The sequence below is a fragment of the Lissotriton helveticus genome, chromosome 4_1 (genome assembly GCF_964261635.1).
Source record: "Lissotriton helveticus chromosome 4_1, aLisHel1.1, whole genome shotgun sequence".
Classification (NCBI taxonomy): Eukaryota; Metazoa; Chordata; class Amphibia; order Caudata; family Salamandridae; genus Lissotriton; species Lissotriton helveticus.
This window is the reverse complement of record NC_136063.1, coordinates 1,115,554,155-1,115,572,630: the sequence shown is the minus strand read 5'-3', so window position 1 is coordinate 1,115,572,630 and position 18,476 is coordinate 1,115,554,155. Positions and strand designations below refer to the sequence as shown.

Below are 18,476 nucleotides of genomic sequence, written 5' to 3'. Positions count from 1 at the left end.
AGGCAAAAACAGAGGCGGGACAAATAGTCCACACTAAGCAACATTAAATCTCGGTACTTCCGGTTCTGCCTTCGGCAGACCGGATATGACCTCGACCTAAAAAGAAGGTAAATATGCAGGCAAGCCTTTATTTAACGGTTAATTGAAGTTTAGAAAAAGAACGTAACTTGGTTGTCATGCTCCACTTAACTTTAGGAATACCTTCATTTTCAAAGCTATCTTGCAGCAAAAGTGTAAAAATATGATAATGCCTCTTCAAAATTAAAAAAGTGTATTTCATTCCACACAATTTAGTAGATTAATCTCAGGCTTTCTGGTTTCACAAGGTGCACTTTGCTTCCCCTATCCTCACTTTCTGGCACCCCACCTCCACTTGCCCCAAATCACCACCCTGCTGGCATCGATGCGTCCCTCGTAAGATCCAAGACCAAACTTTGTGGCCCTTGAGAAAATGTTTGTGAGTACCCATGCTTTAAGACATGTCTAGGATTCAAATAGCAATGAACTGGCTTAAACTGTTACGCCTGACCACCTGGGTCCAAAATAAAGATATAGGCCAATAAAAGAAACTATGAATACTAAAACTACGTAGAGGACTGGACTCGTATCTTGTTTATTCTGTGCTTTTTTAATGAGACAAAACATGCCAAAGAAGACAGTTTGCATCACGTTTTTAAGGGCAATATATCATCATATTAAACTAAATATACTTAAGGCTAAAAATAAAAGTGCACGAGAGTGTTAGCCAATTAAAGTCCATTACAGGCTGGATGTTGGATTCAAGCCTCGACTGTGAACCTTATTACCCCCAGTGAAGTCACCTGTGGCAGGCAGCCAGTCTCTCGCTGGAACATTCTGCCACTCTCTATCTGCATGCACACATCACCCAGATGCATTTAGGTGCGGTGGTAAAACCCATGCATTGAAACAGAAAAAAGCTGAAAGAAAGAAGTACAAACCTCTCTTCTCTTGCATGTTTCTGCTCCTCTCTCTTGTCTAAATAATCCCGGCTGATTGGAAGACAGAAAGATAGGAAAGAAATGTAAAGTAAAAGAATGAACCAAGCTGGGATGCAGACACAAAAGTGTTAGGGAAAAAGAAAACTACTCCTTCTACTAGATCATAACATTTTAAACATAGAAAAAGAAGTAAAGGGAACAGAAACTTCGGGATTGATGCCGTTTGTGTCATGAGTAGGTAGTTGAGATAATGAATAGCTACCTGTGATTAAAAATAAGAAATGTTTGCTAATTCATCACACTGTCTTTTAGTGAAATTGTATCTCCCGATTTGAATTCTAAATCCAAAAACACTTTCTAGAAACTAAATTTCAGAATTATTTTTTCAGCATTTTTCAAAAATGATTTTTTAGTGCACAGCAATTTCTTTTTTGTAAAACATGGATTAGTTATTGCCTTTTCTCCATTCACTTTCTTGGATGAATAAAGGGAGCATTCATGGTGGTGCATCTGTAGGATGTGAAAGACTGATTTGTAACTCATAGCATTTCAAAGGAGGTTCAAAATTATCCTAATTTGCCTTTGGGCAAATAAGATTGTCTCAGGCCTAGTTTTGTGATACTGACACACATAAAGACACCTGTTTGCAACAGAAGAGGAAGTATAAATTGCAAGTGAAGACTGTTTTATAATGAAATAATCCTCTCCATTCATTAAACCATTTCCCAATGTGTCACTCCTGAACAGGAAGGAATATTATCAATAACTTATCAATTAGATTGGTAGGATTTCATTGACAATACAGTCAGTGTTTCATGATTTAACATGATTTAATTTGAGATGTGTTTACTGATGTTATTGCTGATGTCAAAAAAGCAGATGTATTCAAAATCATTCTTAGAGCTGGCTTGAAAGCACAGCTGTCAGCAGAACCTATTGCAATGCGGTGAGCAACATACATGCCTTGCTCAATCTGTGATGTCACCAGTTCTGGAGTGGAAAAGCAATATTTTCTTACTCTGTGGTTTTTTAAATGTGACATATTTGGCTGGCATAATGCCAATGTAAATATTGTTTGCTGAAACAATACCATTTGTTTTGTCTAAAGCATTGCGTCATATAAACAACACAGGTGAGTATTCATTAATTACATTTTTTTCAAACATTTGCCCTTCTACCTCAGGTAAACCTGACTATCAGTTGCTTAAGAAAGGAAAGGGAAGAAAATGGAAGCCAAAACAAAATAACGGAGACCAAATTCAAAGCAAAAATTTACTAGTTCAAGGGGATAGAAGATGAAGGGTAGGATTCACTGATTGGCCTTAATGGTTTCGACACAAAGTTTACAATAAAGACAATTTGACTGAACAAACGTAAACGCTTGAAAAATTACAAGTGACTATGAACTTAGTGTGTATTGGCAGCTCTTGAAAAAAGAATCCCCACACACTACAGAACAGAAGAATCCAATTGTAAAGAGAGCACCAGCTGCAGGTCAGAGCATAGTTTGGCATTGTATGGTGCTCATGTACCATAAAGAGCTAAGAATCTCCATTTAAGTCGGGATTTAAACATCACACAATGACACAGTAATCACGCCAGCTGAGGTATCCTGAGGCAACACAGAAAAGATGGAGACCTTCCAACAATTAAGCATCATGATTCAGACCCTCAAGATCAGTCTTGGTTCTGTAAGAGAAGCATCAGTAGTGCAGAATTAGACGCTCCCAAGAAACTGTTCTGAAATATGTTTTGACGTACAGAAGTCATAGTGTAGGTTTTAATTAGTTGATTACATTCAAACTATAAATACTGCTGAAGAATCTGTCAGTGGCAGAACTGGCAGGCTCCTTGGTGACCACCGACTTGTAAGATGTTTATCCTCCTATCTCAATTGGTTTCTTCACAAGAGGATTCTATCAGCTCACTGTTGTGGTGCAACAATTCCAGTCTGTGGCACTAGCCCTCTGAGCTGACAAAAGTACCATCAGCCTGATCATGGGGCTCATGCATTGACAGTGAATATTAGTACATCCCTAGCTCACTGACAGGCATGTTTTTGCTCTGTCTTACAGCTAGTCACCAACTGAATTTTCTCAGTGCTCTCACAATTCGAGTTTGTTTTCATCAACCTGTAGTGGAGTTAATTGGAGCACTCATTTGAAAGGACATCATGGGTTATTGTTGCCAGCTGTCAGAGACTTGAAGCTCCTGCAAGTTAGTAGCTTTGTGTTCTAAGACTATGAGGGCCCCTTCTTTGCAGTGGGCCTGGCATGTAAGAATTTAAAGCTAGTAATGTGCCATATATTACACCACTAACAATTTGGCGTAATGGGCATTCATTCAGTCAATCGAGGGGCCATTATCAACCAGGGACGTTGTTAATTTGTGATGAGATCCAGTCAACCTCCACCGGGGGTTCTAGAACCCCCAACAGCTTTAGTAATAATGTCAAGTGCAGTATAATAGGGTGCGAGAATTCACCAACATCTGCTCACTGCAAATGCATTGTAGTTCTGGTGAAGGCAGTGTGAATTAATATTTTAATCATATCAAAGCTTTAAAACTCTCTACTGTGTTTACTAATTTTGCAAGATGGCAATTTAAAATTGATTTTAACTTATGGGTTCTGATTTAGTCTAGGCTCTATTTGACAATACCATTTCCCAATCTCATAAACAAGTATGTGTGTTTGCATCTACTTATATGGATTGTGCTATGTGGGTGGTCCCAACATGAGTAGTGAAGGAGGCTGGATAAACCCCTAGTACCGTCCCGGCCATGGTTGTGGCCGTCACGTGCAGGAGACTAGTTAATAAAAGAAACGAGGCCCTGACCTTGTGGTTCAAAACCAGCACAATACCTGTGCCCAGCGTACATATTTGTGGTGGGCCGGGGATACATCGCTGCACATGGCCGACAACAAAGCTGCTTGGCCTGGGCTTATACATGCATCAATTACAAATCATAATGGGATTGGCAACCCCTGTGGCCACTTCGACCACCACTCCGCCTGCAGCTGTTCTCTGCTTACCGGGTGTTCAATATGACCACCTCGCCTCTCCTATGCTGCCTGGGGGAGCGCTCAGTGACTCAATTGCCATGGCTCTTCCTTCTACTCAGGCAGCCTCTCAGGGACGTGGCCACCTCGGCTCTGCTGCAGGCAACTTGCTGGCATTTTTGGCCCCTCTCTTCTCCAGTTGGCTTGTAAGGTACCATGTGTGTGATCAGCTGCATGGGAGGACGTGCTTGCTGACTTCACCTCCACCTGTTGCCGGCCTTGCTCACTCTAGGGCTGCTCTCAGGGTGGGACACCTCAAAAGACTTCCTCCGTATCGCTCCGCACCCTGGTCCATGCGGCTGTTGGGCCTGTTTGATCAAACTGCCCTGGGGGACCTGCAGTAGCACCCCATCACATATGAAAGGACGTTACAGACCACTCCATTGGTGTCACGTGGGCTATGGTGAGGCCCACACAAGGAACAGTGCCCGAGTTGCTCCATGTTACAATTGCCTGTGGTTTCCTCATAGTGTCCTATGTGAGGACCCTGGAACATCTGGCCTTCTGGGGGTGAGTATTGACTTTGCTGCTTCAGCCCCACTGCCTGCCTTGCCCCTGGTGGAGTGGCCCTGACTATCTCCTCTGCCTTCAGCTTTTGCAGCCCAGTTTTGACTGAACTTTCAACACAGCCCTTGAGAGCAACAGTATGATCTGTTGTTCTTGCTCACCTCCTGACCTCCGGCACTGTTGGGGAACGCCGAGTGGGTCCTCATGGCCTCTGTCCCTGCCCTTGAGCTGTTTGTGGTTGATGGACCCCTGACTAAGCAGGCAGCAAAATTGAAGGCGTGGGTGGAATGATTGGAAACTTACTTTGCTGCTGTGGCATTGGACAATGACAGAGGCACCCCATGCTTTTACACCGGGGGAGCCCCCATCCACAAATTTGCAAAGTCGGTGGCGGACGTTGCCCTACCCATCATGTACCATACCCTGTAACATACCTTGACAGCACATTTTGAGCCACTCGCAAATCTTGACTATGAGCTTTTTCTCCTGCATCAGGCCAGGCAGCAGTCGGAGTAATCTGTGGACTCCTTTTATGCCCATCTAAAAGACTTGACCAGCACATGCACACTGCCGGATGCTGATGATGAGATCAGAGATCAATTCATTCAGGGCTGTTCTTCCGCAAATCTAAGGAAGAAAATCCTCGAAGTTCTCAGAATGTCCATGTCCAACATGCTCACTATGGGTCACTCTAAAGAACTCTCCAAAGCATGAGTTGCACACATGAAGACGGCCCTTCAACGCCTTGTCATATCTGAAGCAGTTAACTTGGTTGTGTGAACAGGCGTCAAAAAGAAGAAAACTCATCCCGAGCCAGCCAGAAACCTCAAGGTGTGTCACTAGTGCTGAGGTCCTTACCCGCATCAGGTGAACTGTCCTGTACGAGGGAAAAGGTGCCCTGCATGCAACAAACTCAATCATTTCGCCATGGTATGTCGCTCCACTGCATCCCAGAAGGTGCAGAGATCCAAATCAGTCAATTTCAGTGAGATCTCAGTGACCCAGGAAGATGAAGGCGACATGGACGATGATAATTTGGATGGCGCAGTGCACATCATACATACAATGGAACCCGAAGAACGCCACAAACAAAGCACACGCGATGCATGGTTACCATCGCTGGTCACCAGGTCCCGGCTCTGACTGACACAAGTGCATCCATCAACAGTTTGGCCAGACAGTACTACAGACTCTCCTACAGCAACACAGGTATATGCTTTTTGCTCAACATCGCCCCTAACACTGGCAAGTTTATTCACAACGGTTGTCACCCATGGGGACCAAACAACATGACCCAAAATGTGTATCACTGAAGGAGGAACAGGGATTCTGCTTAGTTGCCCGACGACGTAGCGCCTCTAGCTATTGTCCTTTGCATTACCTGCGCATTCTGTGAATGTCGAAGCCCTGTTGACTGAGTTTGAACATTTTTTTTGAGGGCACTGGGTGTCTCAAAGGTCTCATAAGCCACCTTCATATTGATGATTCAGTCCAGCTGGGCACCCTGCAACATTGACTTGTGCCATTTCACCTCCATTCCAAGGTGGTCGAGGAAGAACTACGTAAGCTGGAACAAGCTGACATTATTGAGAAAGTTGAAGGCCCTAGTCCACGAGTGTCTCCAATAGTAGTGGCTCAAACCCTTAAGCAACCTTGAGAGGTTAGAAATTGCAAGGATATGCATTTGCCCAACATGGCGATTAAATGTGAAAGATATTTGACACCCAAGGTAGATGATGTCAGGGCAGAAGTCACCGGATCGAGGTGGTTCTAAAAAATGGACCAACGAGCTGGATATCATCAGTTGATGTTGGCACCGAATCCAGAGCCATCACCACATTTTCCACCCATGTGGGCCTGAGGAGGTACAAACACCTCAGCTTTGGGGTATCCAGTGCTGCTGGAGTCTTTCAGGACACAATCTAGTGGGAGTGCTAGCGGGACTTCCGAGTATCATAAATGTCAGTGATGACATCTAGGTATGCGCATCCACTCTCGAAGAACACCTTGAAAGACATAGGATGACCTAATTTTTCAGAGAATGGAGTCATGCCTGATCTAGCAAAAGTCAAGGACATTCATGCAGCCCTTGCTCCCACTAGTGTAATGGGGGTACACAGTTTTCTAGGAATGGTAATATACAGTGGTTGTTTCATTCAGAACTTAACCTCTTTCACTTGCTCGCTTAGGGAGCTAACAAAGGCGAATGCTATCTGGGCAAAGGGGCCCCAACCAGTCAGAGCTCTCGGTGGAAGCCAGCCCCACTGGCCACAGGCCTGTACTGTCGCAAAAATAGGGTAATGGTGAATGGATCCTCATCGCCTATGAAAGCAGTGCCTTGATGGACACAGAGGAGCGATACTCTCATATCGAGAAAGAGGCCATAGCCATTCACTGGGGGGGGCGACATTTTCATATCTATCTATATGGGTATTCATTTGTAGTACACATGGAACACAAACAACGTATTCCCCTTTTCACTGGTTCCTCATTCAAGCTGCCTCAGAAAACTGAAAAAAAAATTCTCCAGCTGCAGGAATACCGGTTCACTGTGGAATACTAGCCTGGGACACAGAATCCTAAATACTATCTCTACAGACATGCTAGGCCAACCACTACTGGAGAAGAGTCAGAAACTGAAGAAGTCAAGGAGTGTGTAAAAAATGTAGTCGAACGGTCCTGTCCTCTGCTGATTTCAGAGGATGAGATTGTGGATGCAACAAGATTGGATGAATGTCTTCAGGTGGTCCTATCAGCTTTGACATCCAGGAATTGGAAGGTGCTGTCTCAGGGTTTGTCCCATCAAACTGCTGAGGGCAGGAAAACCCTTTTGTCGCTGCATTACGTTCCCCATGAGCTGGTGGTATCTCTGGAAGGCTGTTTATGGAGAGGACCTAGGTAAGTGATACCTGGACTGTGCCAACAGCAAGTGGTGGATCCAGCCCATACAGCTTACCAAAGGGTGGTCAAAATAAAATCCAGACTTAGGTGCAAGTTTGGTTCCCTGGACTTGATGAAAGGTTGTAAGCAGACTGAGTGCTACTGCCTCCTGTGTCAGGCTGCTGGCATGGCAGTTCTGCATACACCTATTTTCACGGAGGACATTATAACCTTTTCCATGGCACAGAGCTTGTGTCGATTTTGGAACCTTACCAGTGGGTGATCTGGTACGGTCAAGCAAGTTTGAGCTTCCATTTGAAGTTAATCCATCGAAGGTCAGTGCTGTTCAAGGGGCAATGGTGACGGTGAAAAGGGCTAATGCCACTATCACTAGGAATGTCGTTTTCTTCAAATGATACATATCAAATGACCCCACATCAGATGATGATCATCAATCTACCCACTTAGAGGACACTGGAGGTGACAAAGACCTGTTGCTGGGTCCCATGGGAGGTCCTACTAAAATTCCCTCTGAACATTTATCTGAGGCGATACTCAGCATCAGGTTCATAGATCTTCTATTTCCCCTGAGGGCAGCGCTGGAACCAGTTCATCTGAAGGTGTCCCGGGAGGAGTCTCTTTACAAAGGGAGATGCTTGAGGAAAAGACTCGCCTGATCAATCGAAGGGGAATTACTAAGTACCATGTCAGACCACATTCAGTTGTCTCTACCCAAATCAAAGACTTTGTGCTGAACTGACCCTGATGGGGCTGTGGCCGACCAACGCTGGGCACAAGAGCACAGATTAGATGATCGTGGCCTGCAGTCATGAGCAGGAACTATGATGTGTTACTTGCTTTATTGGTTTTAATTCTCGTTTCAGGATTGTGTTTAATTATGCTTGTTCTGTCAGTGTGAGGAGGAATGTTATGTTGGGAGTAAAGAGTAACATTGGTTTTTTTTTATAAATCCCTAGCATGGCCCCGGTAATTGTGGTGGCTGTGATGTCCAGTGGGCTAGATAATAAAAGGAACAAGGACCTGACCTCATGGTTCAGATCCACCCCAATACCTGTGTCCGGCGTACTTATTTATGGTGGGCAGGGGATGCGTCACTGAGCATGGCCAACAGCTAGGCCACTTACCCTGGGCTTACACATGCAACAGATTGCTTAAGTCTTCACCACAGCACACAAGGGTGTTTACAGCAACACTCAATCCTCAGTACCATTGTGAGAGGTACAAAACATTAACATTTCCTGACACAGAGTCATTCAACTATTTAAATGCTAAAATAAACCTATATTCTAGGTGCGAAACAAAAATCAGACTTACAAAGTGACATTAGCATTAAATTTACAAGAAGAACACATAATTCCATTATTTCATATTAGAAAGTATTCCAAATCAAATGACATAATTTTTGCATATTCACTGATTTTGTGTAGATGTACAAGGTTCTATGCATTTAATTAGAGTCTCTAGTAGTGCATTATAGCGTAGGGACCAATGGCATTTCTCGAGCATCAGGATTACGCAGTTTAAAATGTCGCTACAGAAAGCAGTATGGAAGTAACGGTATAATACACAAGTCGCAACTGGAAGCACACAGAACTGAGCGGAAACACAGAGAATAGACCGGAAACACACAGACTAGAGCGGAAACACAGAGAATAGACCAGAAACACACAGACCAGAGTGAGACATCTTGGATTTTTGGCATCCTTACTTGAATTTATTTCTTTCTTCGCGTTCTATCCTCTGCAGCCTCTCTTCTCGCTCCTGACGCCGCCGCTCTCGCTCCGCTGCTAGCGACTCCTGGTGCTGGCGGAAGGATGATGTGAGGAGACCACCCAGGGCCGGCCTGCGAAGCAAAAAGGATCACATTTCTGACAGCCATTTTTATTGATTACACTGACACATCTTGTTAGCAATCACATGGTGTTCCTGTTAAAAATTATCCAGTTTGATATAGATCTGAGCAGACCGACAAACACTGAGTCCACCATAAACGGCACTTTATTGAGGTGCGAGGAGCTTTAGGGTACTTTCTGCGCACTATGTCCCGCAGATGCTGTTGAGAGTCCTTAGACCCAGTTATGGATCCTTCCCTAAAATGTGAACTTTCCTTGACTATATTATCAATACCATGTGTGCTCTGTCATAATGCACAGCAAATGCTTGCTGGGGAAACTATATAAACTCCAGTCCGGCCTCGTGCACTTTGGAGCACAGGCACATTCCGAGGTAATGCACACCTAATGTAGTGACATGAGTTACGGGCTGGTGTATTGTTCTCCCATGTGGTGCTGATAACAGTACGTAACCTGAGCAGCCCATTCAGCATAATGAGTTTCCACAGCAAGCACCCACAATCCCTCACGAGGAGGGCAATTCAATTTGCAATAAATACTGGTTGTTGAGTTCGATTTTGGGTGAAACATCTCATTCTGACTTATTTACGTTTGCGTGCCAGACTATAAATCTACCGAGCCTCAGTCACTGTAGCCTACTGAGAAAATACCTCTGCCCCAAACTGAATTCTGTAGGTAAGAATATTGTTATAGATACAGTAATTTTTTTATATAAATTAAAGAGAACATATTGCAGACAGGTGTAAGAGATTTAGGGAAATAGCTCTAAGGAAAAAGTGACGGTTGCTGCCTATGCAAGCTCATGATGTAGCAACATCCAGAGTTAGACAACAATGAAAGATTAAAATATAAGCCTGGAAATGAGAATCTAAAATTGTAAATCTCTACCAAGGAATACAGAACTATGAAGATTAGTAAAGTCACGATTTTCCAGACAATCACTGTTAACAACCTAGAGTGTGAGGCTAAATACTATAGTAACTGCATTGCACTAAACACTATAGGTAATACACAAGTAAGTGCTCACCACCGGAAGTTGACAAGATATATATGTATATTCAGTGACCTTATGCAGCTAAGTAATGTAAGTTTTCAGGTTCTTGAGTTTCTTGAAGAGGAGACAAGGTAATTGGAATGCCAAAGTTTAGAGCCAAGAATGAATAACGATGGCAAAGACAATATGTATAGTGTTGATTGACAGCCTTTTGGTTTTTCTAAATATTTACTTTGTTTTTACATGATTTATGCAGTACTTTATTGTGCGGGAGCTTCCGGCCCCTGCCTAATAAACAACAAACATTGTTAAAAGCAGAAATATGTTCTGGTGTCAAAAAGCACACTTTGCCATTGTAGTCCCACGCACTGAAGGATACTACGTTGTGCATGGATATGGCAGAGCAGAATGTCATTGTTCACAGTGAAATTAGCCAATGGCTGAAGAGGGATAACCCATTTCCCCATGATTTATGCTGCAGTGCCTGGCAGAAAAATGTGAATTACAATAACAGACAAATGGATGAAGAGGGCTGGATGAAAGCCTCTAAATCTAAGCTGATTTATAATTGTAGTAAAATCAAAAGTCCTCGACTACTGACAAACCTAATACAAATAGTCATGATATGATATAGAAATTAAAAGATAATTGCCCTGGTAAATGTAAGGATGTTAAAACACGACCATACTCTTATGTTAACTTTAAGAAAGCAGACTGAGCTAGCAGTGCAAGAATGCTTATGGGAGTTGATGCAGGGGATAGTGGAAGTGACATCACACACCCACTGGACCCAAATTATTTCACAAGGTTGACATACTGTCCCACCTTTAATCTCACAATTGCTTCCAGTTCACTGTTGAGGTGCTTAAGGGAAGCAAGAGGTGACATTTGCACAGTGGGATCAAGGCTATCAAAGGCCTCTCTAGTTTTTAGGGCTTGTCTATCAGACAGCGCAAGATGTATGGTTTCAAAAAAATCTACTGTCAGCTTACAGCAGACTTAGAGTCTGCCTATCGCTTACCAATGGTAAGCTTTATTGTGATTCAGATTTTTTGCTTTATATTCTTTAGCTGGTGAGGTCTTTCCTTCCCCTTGATCACATTCTCATTTCTTGTGTCCTTCCAGTGCTTACTTTTCAGGAACTACTTTTTTGTTTTAGCCGAAGCACTCCATGAGAGTACATATGCTTTCCAGCAGTTTACTTCAAGTACTTCTCTCCCCTCGTCTGCAGTGCTTCATATTGCTCACTCTCACCCATGTGCATCTTCCTGCCCCATCTGTATTGTGCTCGCCTTCATGTGCTTCCTCTCATATTGCTTTCTTGCTCCTGTGCTTCTCTCTTGAGTGCTGCTCTACCTCCAGCCGGCCACTCTCCGTTGACGCCATCTCCTTCCTGCCCACTTCCAATTGCTGTCCCCTCCATCATACTGTGTTTTTAGGTCTTGCCTAGGCAGCACTTGCGATGTCTCTTCGAGACATATTGTATTCAGGTATGGACTTTAAGCTTTGCCCATTTTCCGCCCATCTTTTCAATTGGCTCCTTTTACTTTCCTTTGTAAATTATGGCTTTTGATTCGTGAATAGGCTTAGTAGTCCCTCCTTAGTACCGCCATCTCATCTGTTGTTACTTCATTTGAGGACAGCCCCTCTTACATGTGTCCTTACACTCTAGGTTTCATTAACAGTTAGTGAGCACTATTTAGTTAATTACTGTCTTGCTTAAGCAGGCACAACATGCTGTTCGGCTTTTGCAACCCGCCCTGGTTTGTAGTCATTGTATGAGGCACAACATGTTACCCGCAGCCTGTGACGCTGTAGAGGAGGTAATTTTATTAAAATCTGCTTTACTGAAAACTGCATTTTCCATTTATGCCGCACTTCAGCTTTAAATATCTGAAGGAAAATCGTGGAGTGCCACCATTACTACAAATGTCAATAAATAGGAAAAAAAGGCAGACGGACGCTGCATTTCTTTTCCATCTATTTACTTTTGTACCAATCGCGGCACTCCGCACTTTAGAATTAAACATCTGAAAGTAAAGCGCGGCATGCTGCCATTGCTACAAAAGTAAATAAATAGCAAAAAAAGGCAGACGGCCATGGCATTTCTTTTCCGTTTATTTATTTTTGTACCAATCGTGGCACGCCGCTCTTTAGCTTCAAACATCTGAAGCTAAAGCGCGGCATTAGGCGAATGGCTTTCTGCAGTCTTTTCTTGCGCCTGCGCAGTATTACATCTTCCTCCATGCCGGAATTTCAGTGTGTGCATCATGGATTCGAGCCAGTTTGAGCAAGACAACAACCAGAGCTGCAGGCTAAACTCTGTGTGCTTCCTGTGTGTCAGAGAGCCCTGTTGTTGGGGAATAAATAAGGCGGGCTTGTACCCGGTCCTGGCGATGAATTGTGTTCTTCATTATTGCAGGGTGCAGTAACTTTTATGGCTAGTAGATGTTCACAGGAACACCTGGTAACAGGCAAAGGTACTGCACTCTTTCCTTGCTCACGGATTTTCTTTTATTAGTTATGCTACTGTTAGAATATGTGTAGAGAAAAAGAAATGCTAACACACATTTTCATTTGCACTAGCTCTAGATAATACTAAGGTGAGACCTATTGATATGCAAATGCTTGTTATTTATTTATTTCAATGGACCAGGCAGAAAATTGCTGGCAGCCAGTCTGCCCTAAAAAGCTGAAAGAGCCGATAGATAACATTTAGATGTGTTCACTGCCAGTACTTGCTGAGCCAACAATAAAACAAATAACAAGACAGCCAACAGTTTGGCCTGAAATTGGTTCATATTCCGGGTGCCACACCAAACTACAAACTTTTCCCAACATAAACAGACTTTGTAAAAATATGCCTGGCAGCAAGGATGACATCCACTACTGCAGGATGAAGATCAAAAGCTGTCAACTGCCACCACTCAGCCTCCACACATGGAGGTGTAGATTGTGCAGGACTGGGTGAAAGACCCTGAGTCAGCCTGGGGATGGGCCGTCAGGATATGCAGGGCACACATCAGCTCCCTTTGTGTGTGGCTGTCTAGAGTGAATTCACAAAGCCCAACTGTCATCCAACCCAGATGTGTATTCTAGGGACAGGCTGAGGCACAGAACGGTTAAGCAAACAAATGTCAACTTTCTATAAGTGGCATTTTCAGACCTGCCATTTAAAAAACAAATTCACTAAAAGATGTATTTTTAAAAGATATGTTTTTTAAATTGTAAGTCCAGAGACACCAAACTCCAATTTTCTACCTGCTCCCAATTAGAATATACACTTGTAAATTGTTACAAGGCAACTCCAATGCTAACATATGGGAGAGAGAGGCCTTGCTGTAGTGAAAAACGAATTTAGCAGTTTTTTTACAGCCAGTAAATGTAGAACTTAAAACTATATGTCCTACCTTTTGAATAGACTGCCACCTGAGGCTACCTAAGGCCTACCTTAGGGGTGTATTACATGTAATAAAAGGGAATGTTTGTGCCTGGCAAGTAGGTGTTCTTTCCAGGTCGACATGGCAGTTAAGAAATGTTCACACAGGCTCTGCAATGGAAGGCCTGAGACTCGTTTGAAGGGCTACTTATGTGGGTGGCACAATCAGTGCTGCAGGCCCACTAGTAGCATTTACAGGCCCTGGGAACACCTGGTACGCTGTACTAGGATTTACTAGCACACCAAATAAACCAATCATGGAGAAAACAAACACCATTACATTTTACACAGGGAGCTCTTGCACTTTAGCAATGGTTGGCAGTGGTAAAGTGCCCAGAGACCTAAAACCAATACAAACGAAGTTCCTCGTACATCAAAGGCAAAAACGACAGGGGAAACCACGCCTAAAGATGCCAGGTCTAACAATCCGTAGTAGATGGTGAGATGAAGGCCCATTTTCATGTTGAATAGCATACCAAAATTAGGAACAGCAGTAGGTGCAGGAGATCTGTCTCACTGGGAGTGAAGGGATGCGTAAATCCATAACACCCTGGGAGGCACCAATCCTTGCTTTGGTGATGGAGAATGCAAGCCTTCATGGCCACAGTGAAGTAGACATACCTGGAGTCATAGCCCCAAAGGAAACTGCAAATTTTGGCAGAAAAAAAAATCTTCTATGTGCTTCTCACCCTTACCCCAGAGTTGCAATTGCAGGAATTAAAGGCTGCTTGAAATCTAAAATACACATCAGAGAATCTCTTGCTCTTAACAAAATCAGCGCACACAGAAAAACCTTCACATTTTGTAACAAAAAGTACATATTATAAGCTATATTCTTCTACAAATCTTGCAGGAGTTACATAATAATGAATATTTTAGCTCTTTCAAATATTGTTAGGGCAAACAATAGCTACACCATGCAGAGGGGAGTAGCTTGGCCAGTAAGATTGGGGGGGGGGGAGGGGGCGGAAGGGAGGGTGAGGTTCAGATTTTCAGACAATCAGGTTGGCGTATAATGTTTAAATACATTATAGGACGAGCAAGGTTCATGAGAGGGGCCTATGGGGCAGTGGAAAGGGAGAGGAATGCGGGTTGGTAGGAGTACTAAGAGAGAAAGCACTAAATTATGTAAAGTAACCAATATCTTTGAGGTATTTCAAAACAGAGAGGGAAACAGTGTGGGCTCGTTTTTTTTGTGTGTATGAAAAAATCCCTGGTGAAATCCGACTGACATCTCACAATTTATTAGGGCGGATAAACCCCCAAGTACCCCCTCTCCTGAAAGTACGCCACTGACTACGAATCCCAAACCTATTCCTCCAATACTCTATATGTACATTGTGGCATTATTTTATCATTGTTTAGCTTGTTGCCGAGCTGTGTAATACCACCATATACCTGCATACCAGACGGCTGTCAAATCAGTGTCCCAGCAACTGGTGTCTCTCTTCATCCCACCCCAACTATTTGTTCTATATAACTTTGCTCCTGGAACAGGTGAGGACTTACTTGTTTTAAGCCCACGCTTGCAATGCCGTGATAAAACAATGTCCTTGTTGGAAATACTGAGAAACACTACTTTGTTAGCAAGTAACTGTGTAAGATCAGTTGTAGTAGCTCTACAGCCATCCCACAGAAACTAGCAAGAAAATGAAATAAATTCTCTTTCATCTGAAACAAAACGAACCACAAGATGAGATGCAACTTGGCACACACAAGCAGTCAGTTAGGTTGCACAAAATTAAGCAAAAACACACTTGTGCTAAATGAAGAGTATTCCTGTCACCATACAAAGCACAAACATGTACTCTGTAAACATGGCATCATGGCCTGGCACACATGCTGAAATTATGAAAAAATGGAAAGGGGTATCTGAACATGGTAGTGTACTGGCAAAGAGGGCCTTCTTCCATTACTTTGAGCTCAAGCTGGCCCTCCTCTCATACCAAGGTAGTCAGAAAACCAACAAAGGTGAGGGCGAGCTCAAGTCTAAGCAGAAGGGAGCTAAGAGACATGCCAGAGGAGCATGGAGGTGGCACACACACAATCCTTTGTTAGAAGGCCAATACCAGAAAATACTGCGTGCAAAGGACACATTCTGATTGGTTGACCAATTACTAACGTTTCCTTTCGGGTGCTGGCCGGTGTTATTTATCACCTATTCTCATTTTACTGATCTTTGAAGGATGAATGACCCGAGTTGGGCTAATAAGGATTGAACCTGCAAACGTTAAATTTACACACGAATCTTGGCAGTGGATAATGTACTGAGCTATGTTACAAGCTTTACCAATACTTGTAGATAAATAGCCAATGCAAAATCCACTGTCACTAGAAACCCAGAGATGGAAAATATAGGTACAATTGTTACTACCTGGTGAGAAATGACTGCTGCAATAGGGCACTTTCTCAGTTTCTGACAATTTAACTGTGCTGCGTGAGAGGAGCCATTAAGTTCCTTAGGGACAAGGGATGCTATCTCTGCTGCCAGCAAATTTGTACATCCAGAAGTGTTGTTTTTTCAATCTGTATGTGTGTACATGTATTTTGTATAGTATGAATCAATCTGAATCGGAAGAACCCAGAGAGTCCGCCTCCCCCCGGTTTCGATCCGAGGCCGCCAAAGTCATCTGCAGCGTCACACAAGGATCATCACTCAGCCCCACCCTCTTCAACGTCTACATGAGACCACTTGCAGCCATCGCACGCCAACACAACCTCAACATCATCTCCTACGCCGATGACACCAAACTGATCCTCTCCCTCACCAGAGACCCCGCCACCGCCAGAACCAGCCTACATGAAGGAATGAAAGACATCGCCGAGTGGATGAAGAACAGCCACCTAAAATTGAACTCAGACAAGACGGAAGTCCTCATCCTGGGACCATCGCCCTCCGCCTGGGACAACTCCTGGTGGCCTCCCGCCCTGGGCACCGCTCCCAAGCCAACAGACCACGCACGCAACCTGGGCTTCATCCTGGACTCTTCCCTCTCGATGACCAGACAAGTCAGCGCCGTCTCCTCATCGTGCTTCAACACCCTACGCATGCTCCGCAAGATCTTCCGATGGACGGAACCGCAGCCAAGCTACAGAAAAGACTCCAACGCATCCAGAATGCCTCTGCTCGACTCATCCTGGACATACCCCGACGCAGCCACATCTCCGGCCACCTGAGGGACCTGCACTGGCTCCCCATCAGCAAGAGGATCACGTTCAGGCTCCTTACCCACGCACACAAGTCTTTCCACAACCTGGGCCCCAAGTACCTCAACGACCGCCTGACCTTCTACACGCCCACTCGCCAGCTACGCTCTACAAGCCTCGCCCTCACCGCCGTACCACGCATCCGAAGAGCCACCGCCAGAGGAAGATCCTTCTCCTACCTGGCAGCCAAGACATGTAACTCCCTCCCCATCCACCTCCGGCTGACACAGGACCATCTTGCCTTCAGGAGACAACTCAAGACCTGGCTGTTCGAGCAGTAGCGGACCCCTCCCCCAAGCGCCTTGAGACCCTTCCGGGTGAGTAGCGCGCTATACAAATGTTATGATTGATTGATTGATTGACAGTAGAGGGCTGTGCAGGGTCAAAGGTAAAGATACAGCAGGCTAATTAGAGGGGTACCTGGGTTCTGGGACGAGAAATAGACTGTTACTTCATCTAGTAGCAGTATGCTTTAAAGAGGAGGGTCTTCAGCTACTTTCTAAATTGAAGCAGGGTTGGAGATGTCCTGATGGATAGAAGGGCTATTAGAGTTTTGGGGAATTAGAAGGGATTATGATGATGATCCATGAATGGTCACAAAAAAGGCAATGACAGATGCCAGCAAGACTCCCTATTTTGTTCAGAGTTGATGAGACTGGTGTCTCAATCGACAAAGGTTAAAATGGACCTACAATATTTAAATAATTTGGTGCTCTGACTGTCAGGATGGTGAGGCCAGGCTAGGCTAGATACAGATCTGCATTTGCACATGCTCAGCAATGCTTGCAATCTAATTTCTAGTAATTTTTTCACTGAATGGACTGTTGGCAACTAACAAGTGTGTCTGTCCTGAGGATGATATCGGACAGCGAAGAAGTGAAGTTTTGCTGCAGATCTTTTTCCCTAAGATTTCTTCATGCCTTAACCTAAAAGGTTATAATCTTCCAAAACTAGTAGAATTAAAAAAATCATCTTGTTGTTGCGTCCACCATGCTGTTCCAGGTGGGTTTCCATCAAATTTGGACTGTGAAGGGCATGCACTAAAAATTCGGCCATTGACTGTTCCTTTATATAACCTTTGTGGAGAACCACGGTATGCACTTTACAACGAAACTGACTTTTTGGGCCTGGGACCTTAAGAGATTTCTTGCTCATCATCATTACATTTGTCTTGGAAGCAAAATGAAGAAATCCAACGGCAGAACAGACTGAAAAATGAAAAATAATTCTGGCACAACAATGAAGTGCTTGCATTCCTTGGCTAAATGCCTTCTCTGCTTCCTTTATAGTCCTTTAAATTCACCAGCAGACATATAAGAGGACTACGCGCCGCACATATCATTTTGTCATCTGCATAATTCAAAATGCTACCACGGCACGGCCGACTTCAATGTGCCCAAAGCTACAGCACGTGGAAGCATGCCATTTCAAACATTACTCTACGTCACTTCAATAAAATATATTGCAATATATATTGTCCCTCCTGAAGAAAGAGAAAACGTGGAAAATAAAGCCTGATACCCTGTAAATGCTGTTCTTGGCAGTATGCTGAACT

General features: G+C 43.9%; 1 protein-coding gene across 8 annotated transcripts in view; it reads right to left on the bottom strand.

The window, feature by feature from the left end:
- The window catches only part of FHOD3 (formin homology 2 domain containing 3), a 1,303,582-nt gene that overhangs the window by 189,694 nt on the left and 1,095,412 nt on the right, over positions 1 to 18,476 (bottom strand). For 5 of the 8 annotated variants that reach the window (XM_078687715.1, XM_078687716.1, XM_078687718.1 and 2 more), the window contains 2 exons: positions 9,137 to 9,271; positions 960 to 1,010 (listed from right to left, as the gene is read on the bottom strand). In XM_078687715.1, coding sequence (XP_078543841.1) covers positions 960 to 1,010; positions 9,137 to 9,271 — 186 coding nt within the window. The remainder of the gene's footprint in view (positions 1 to 959; positions 1,011 to 9,136; positions 9,272 to 18,476) is intronic. The other 3 variants (XM_078687717.1, XM_078687720.1, XM_078687723.1) reach the window with 1 other exon arrangement.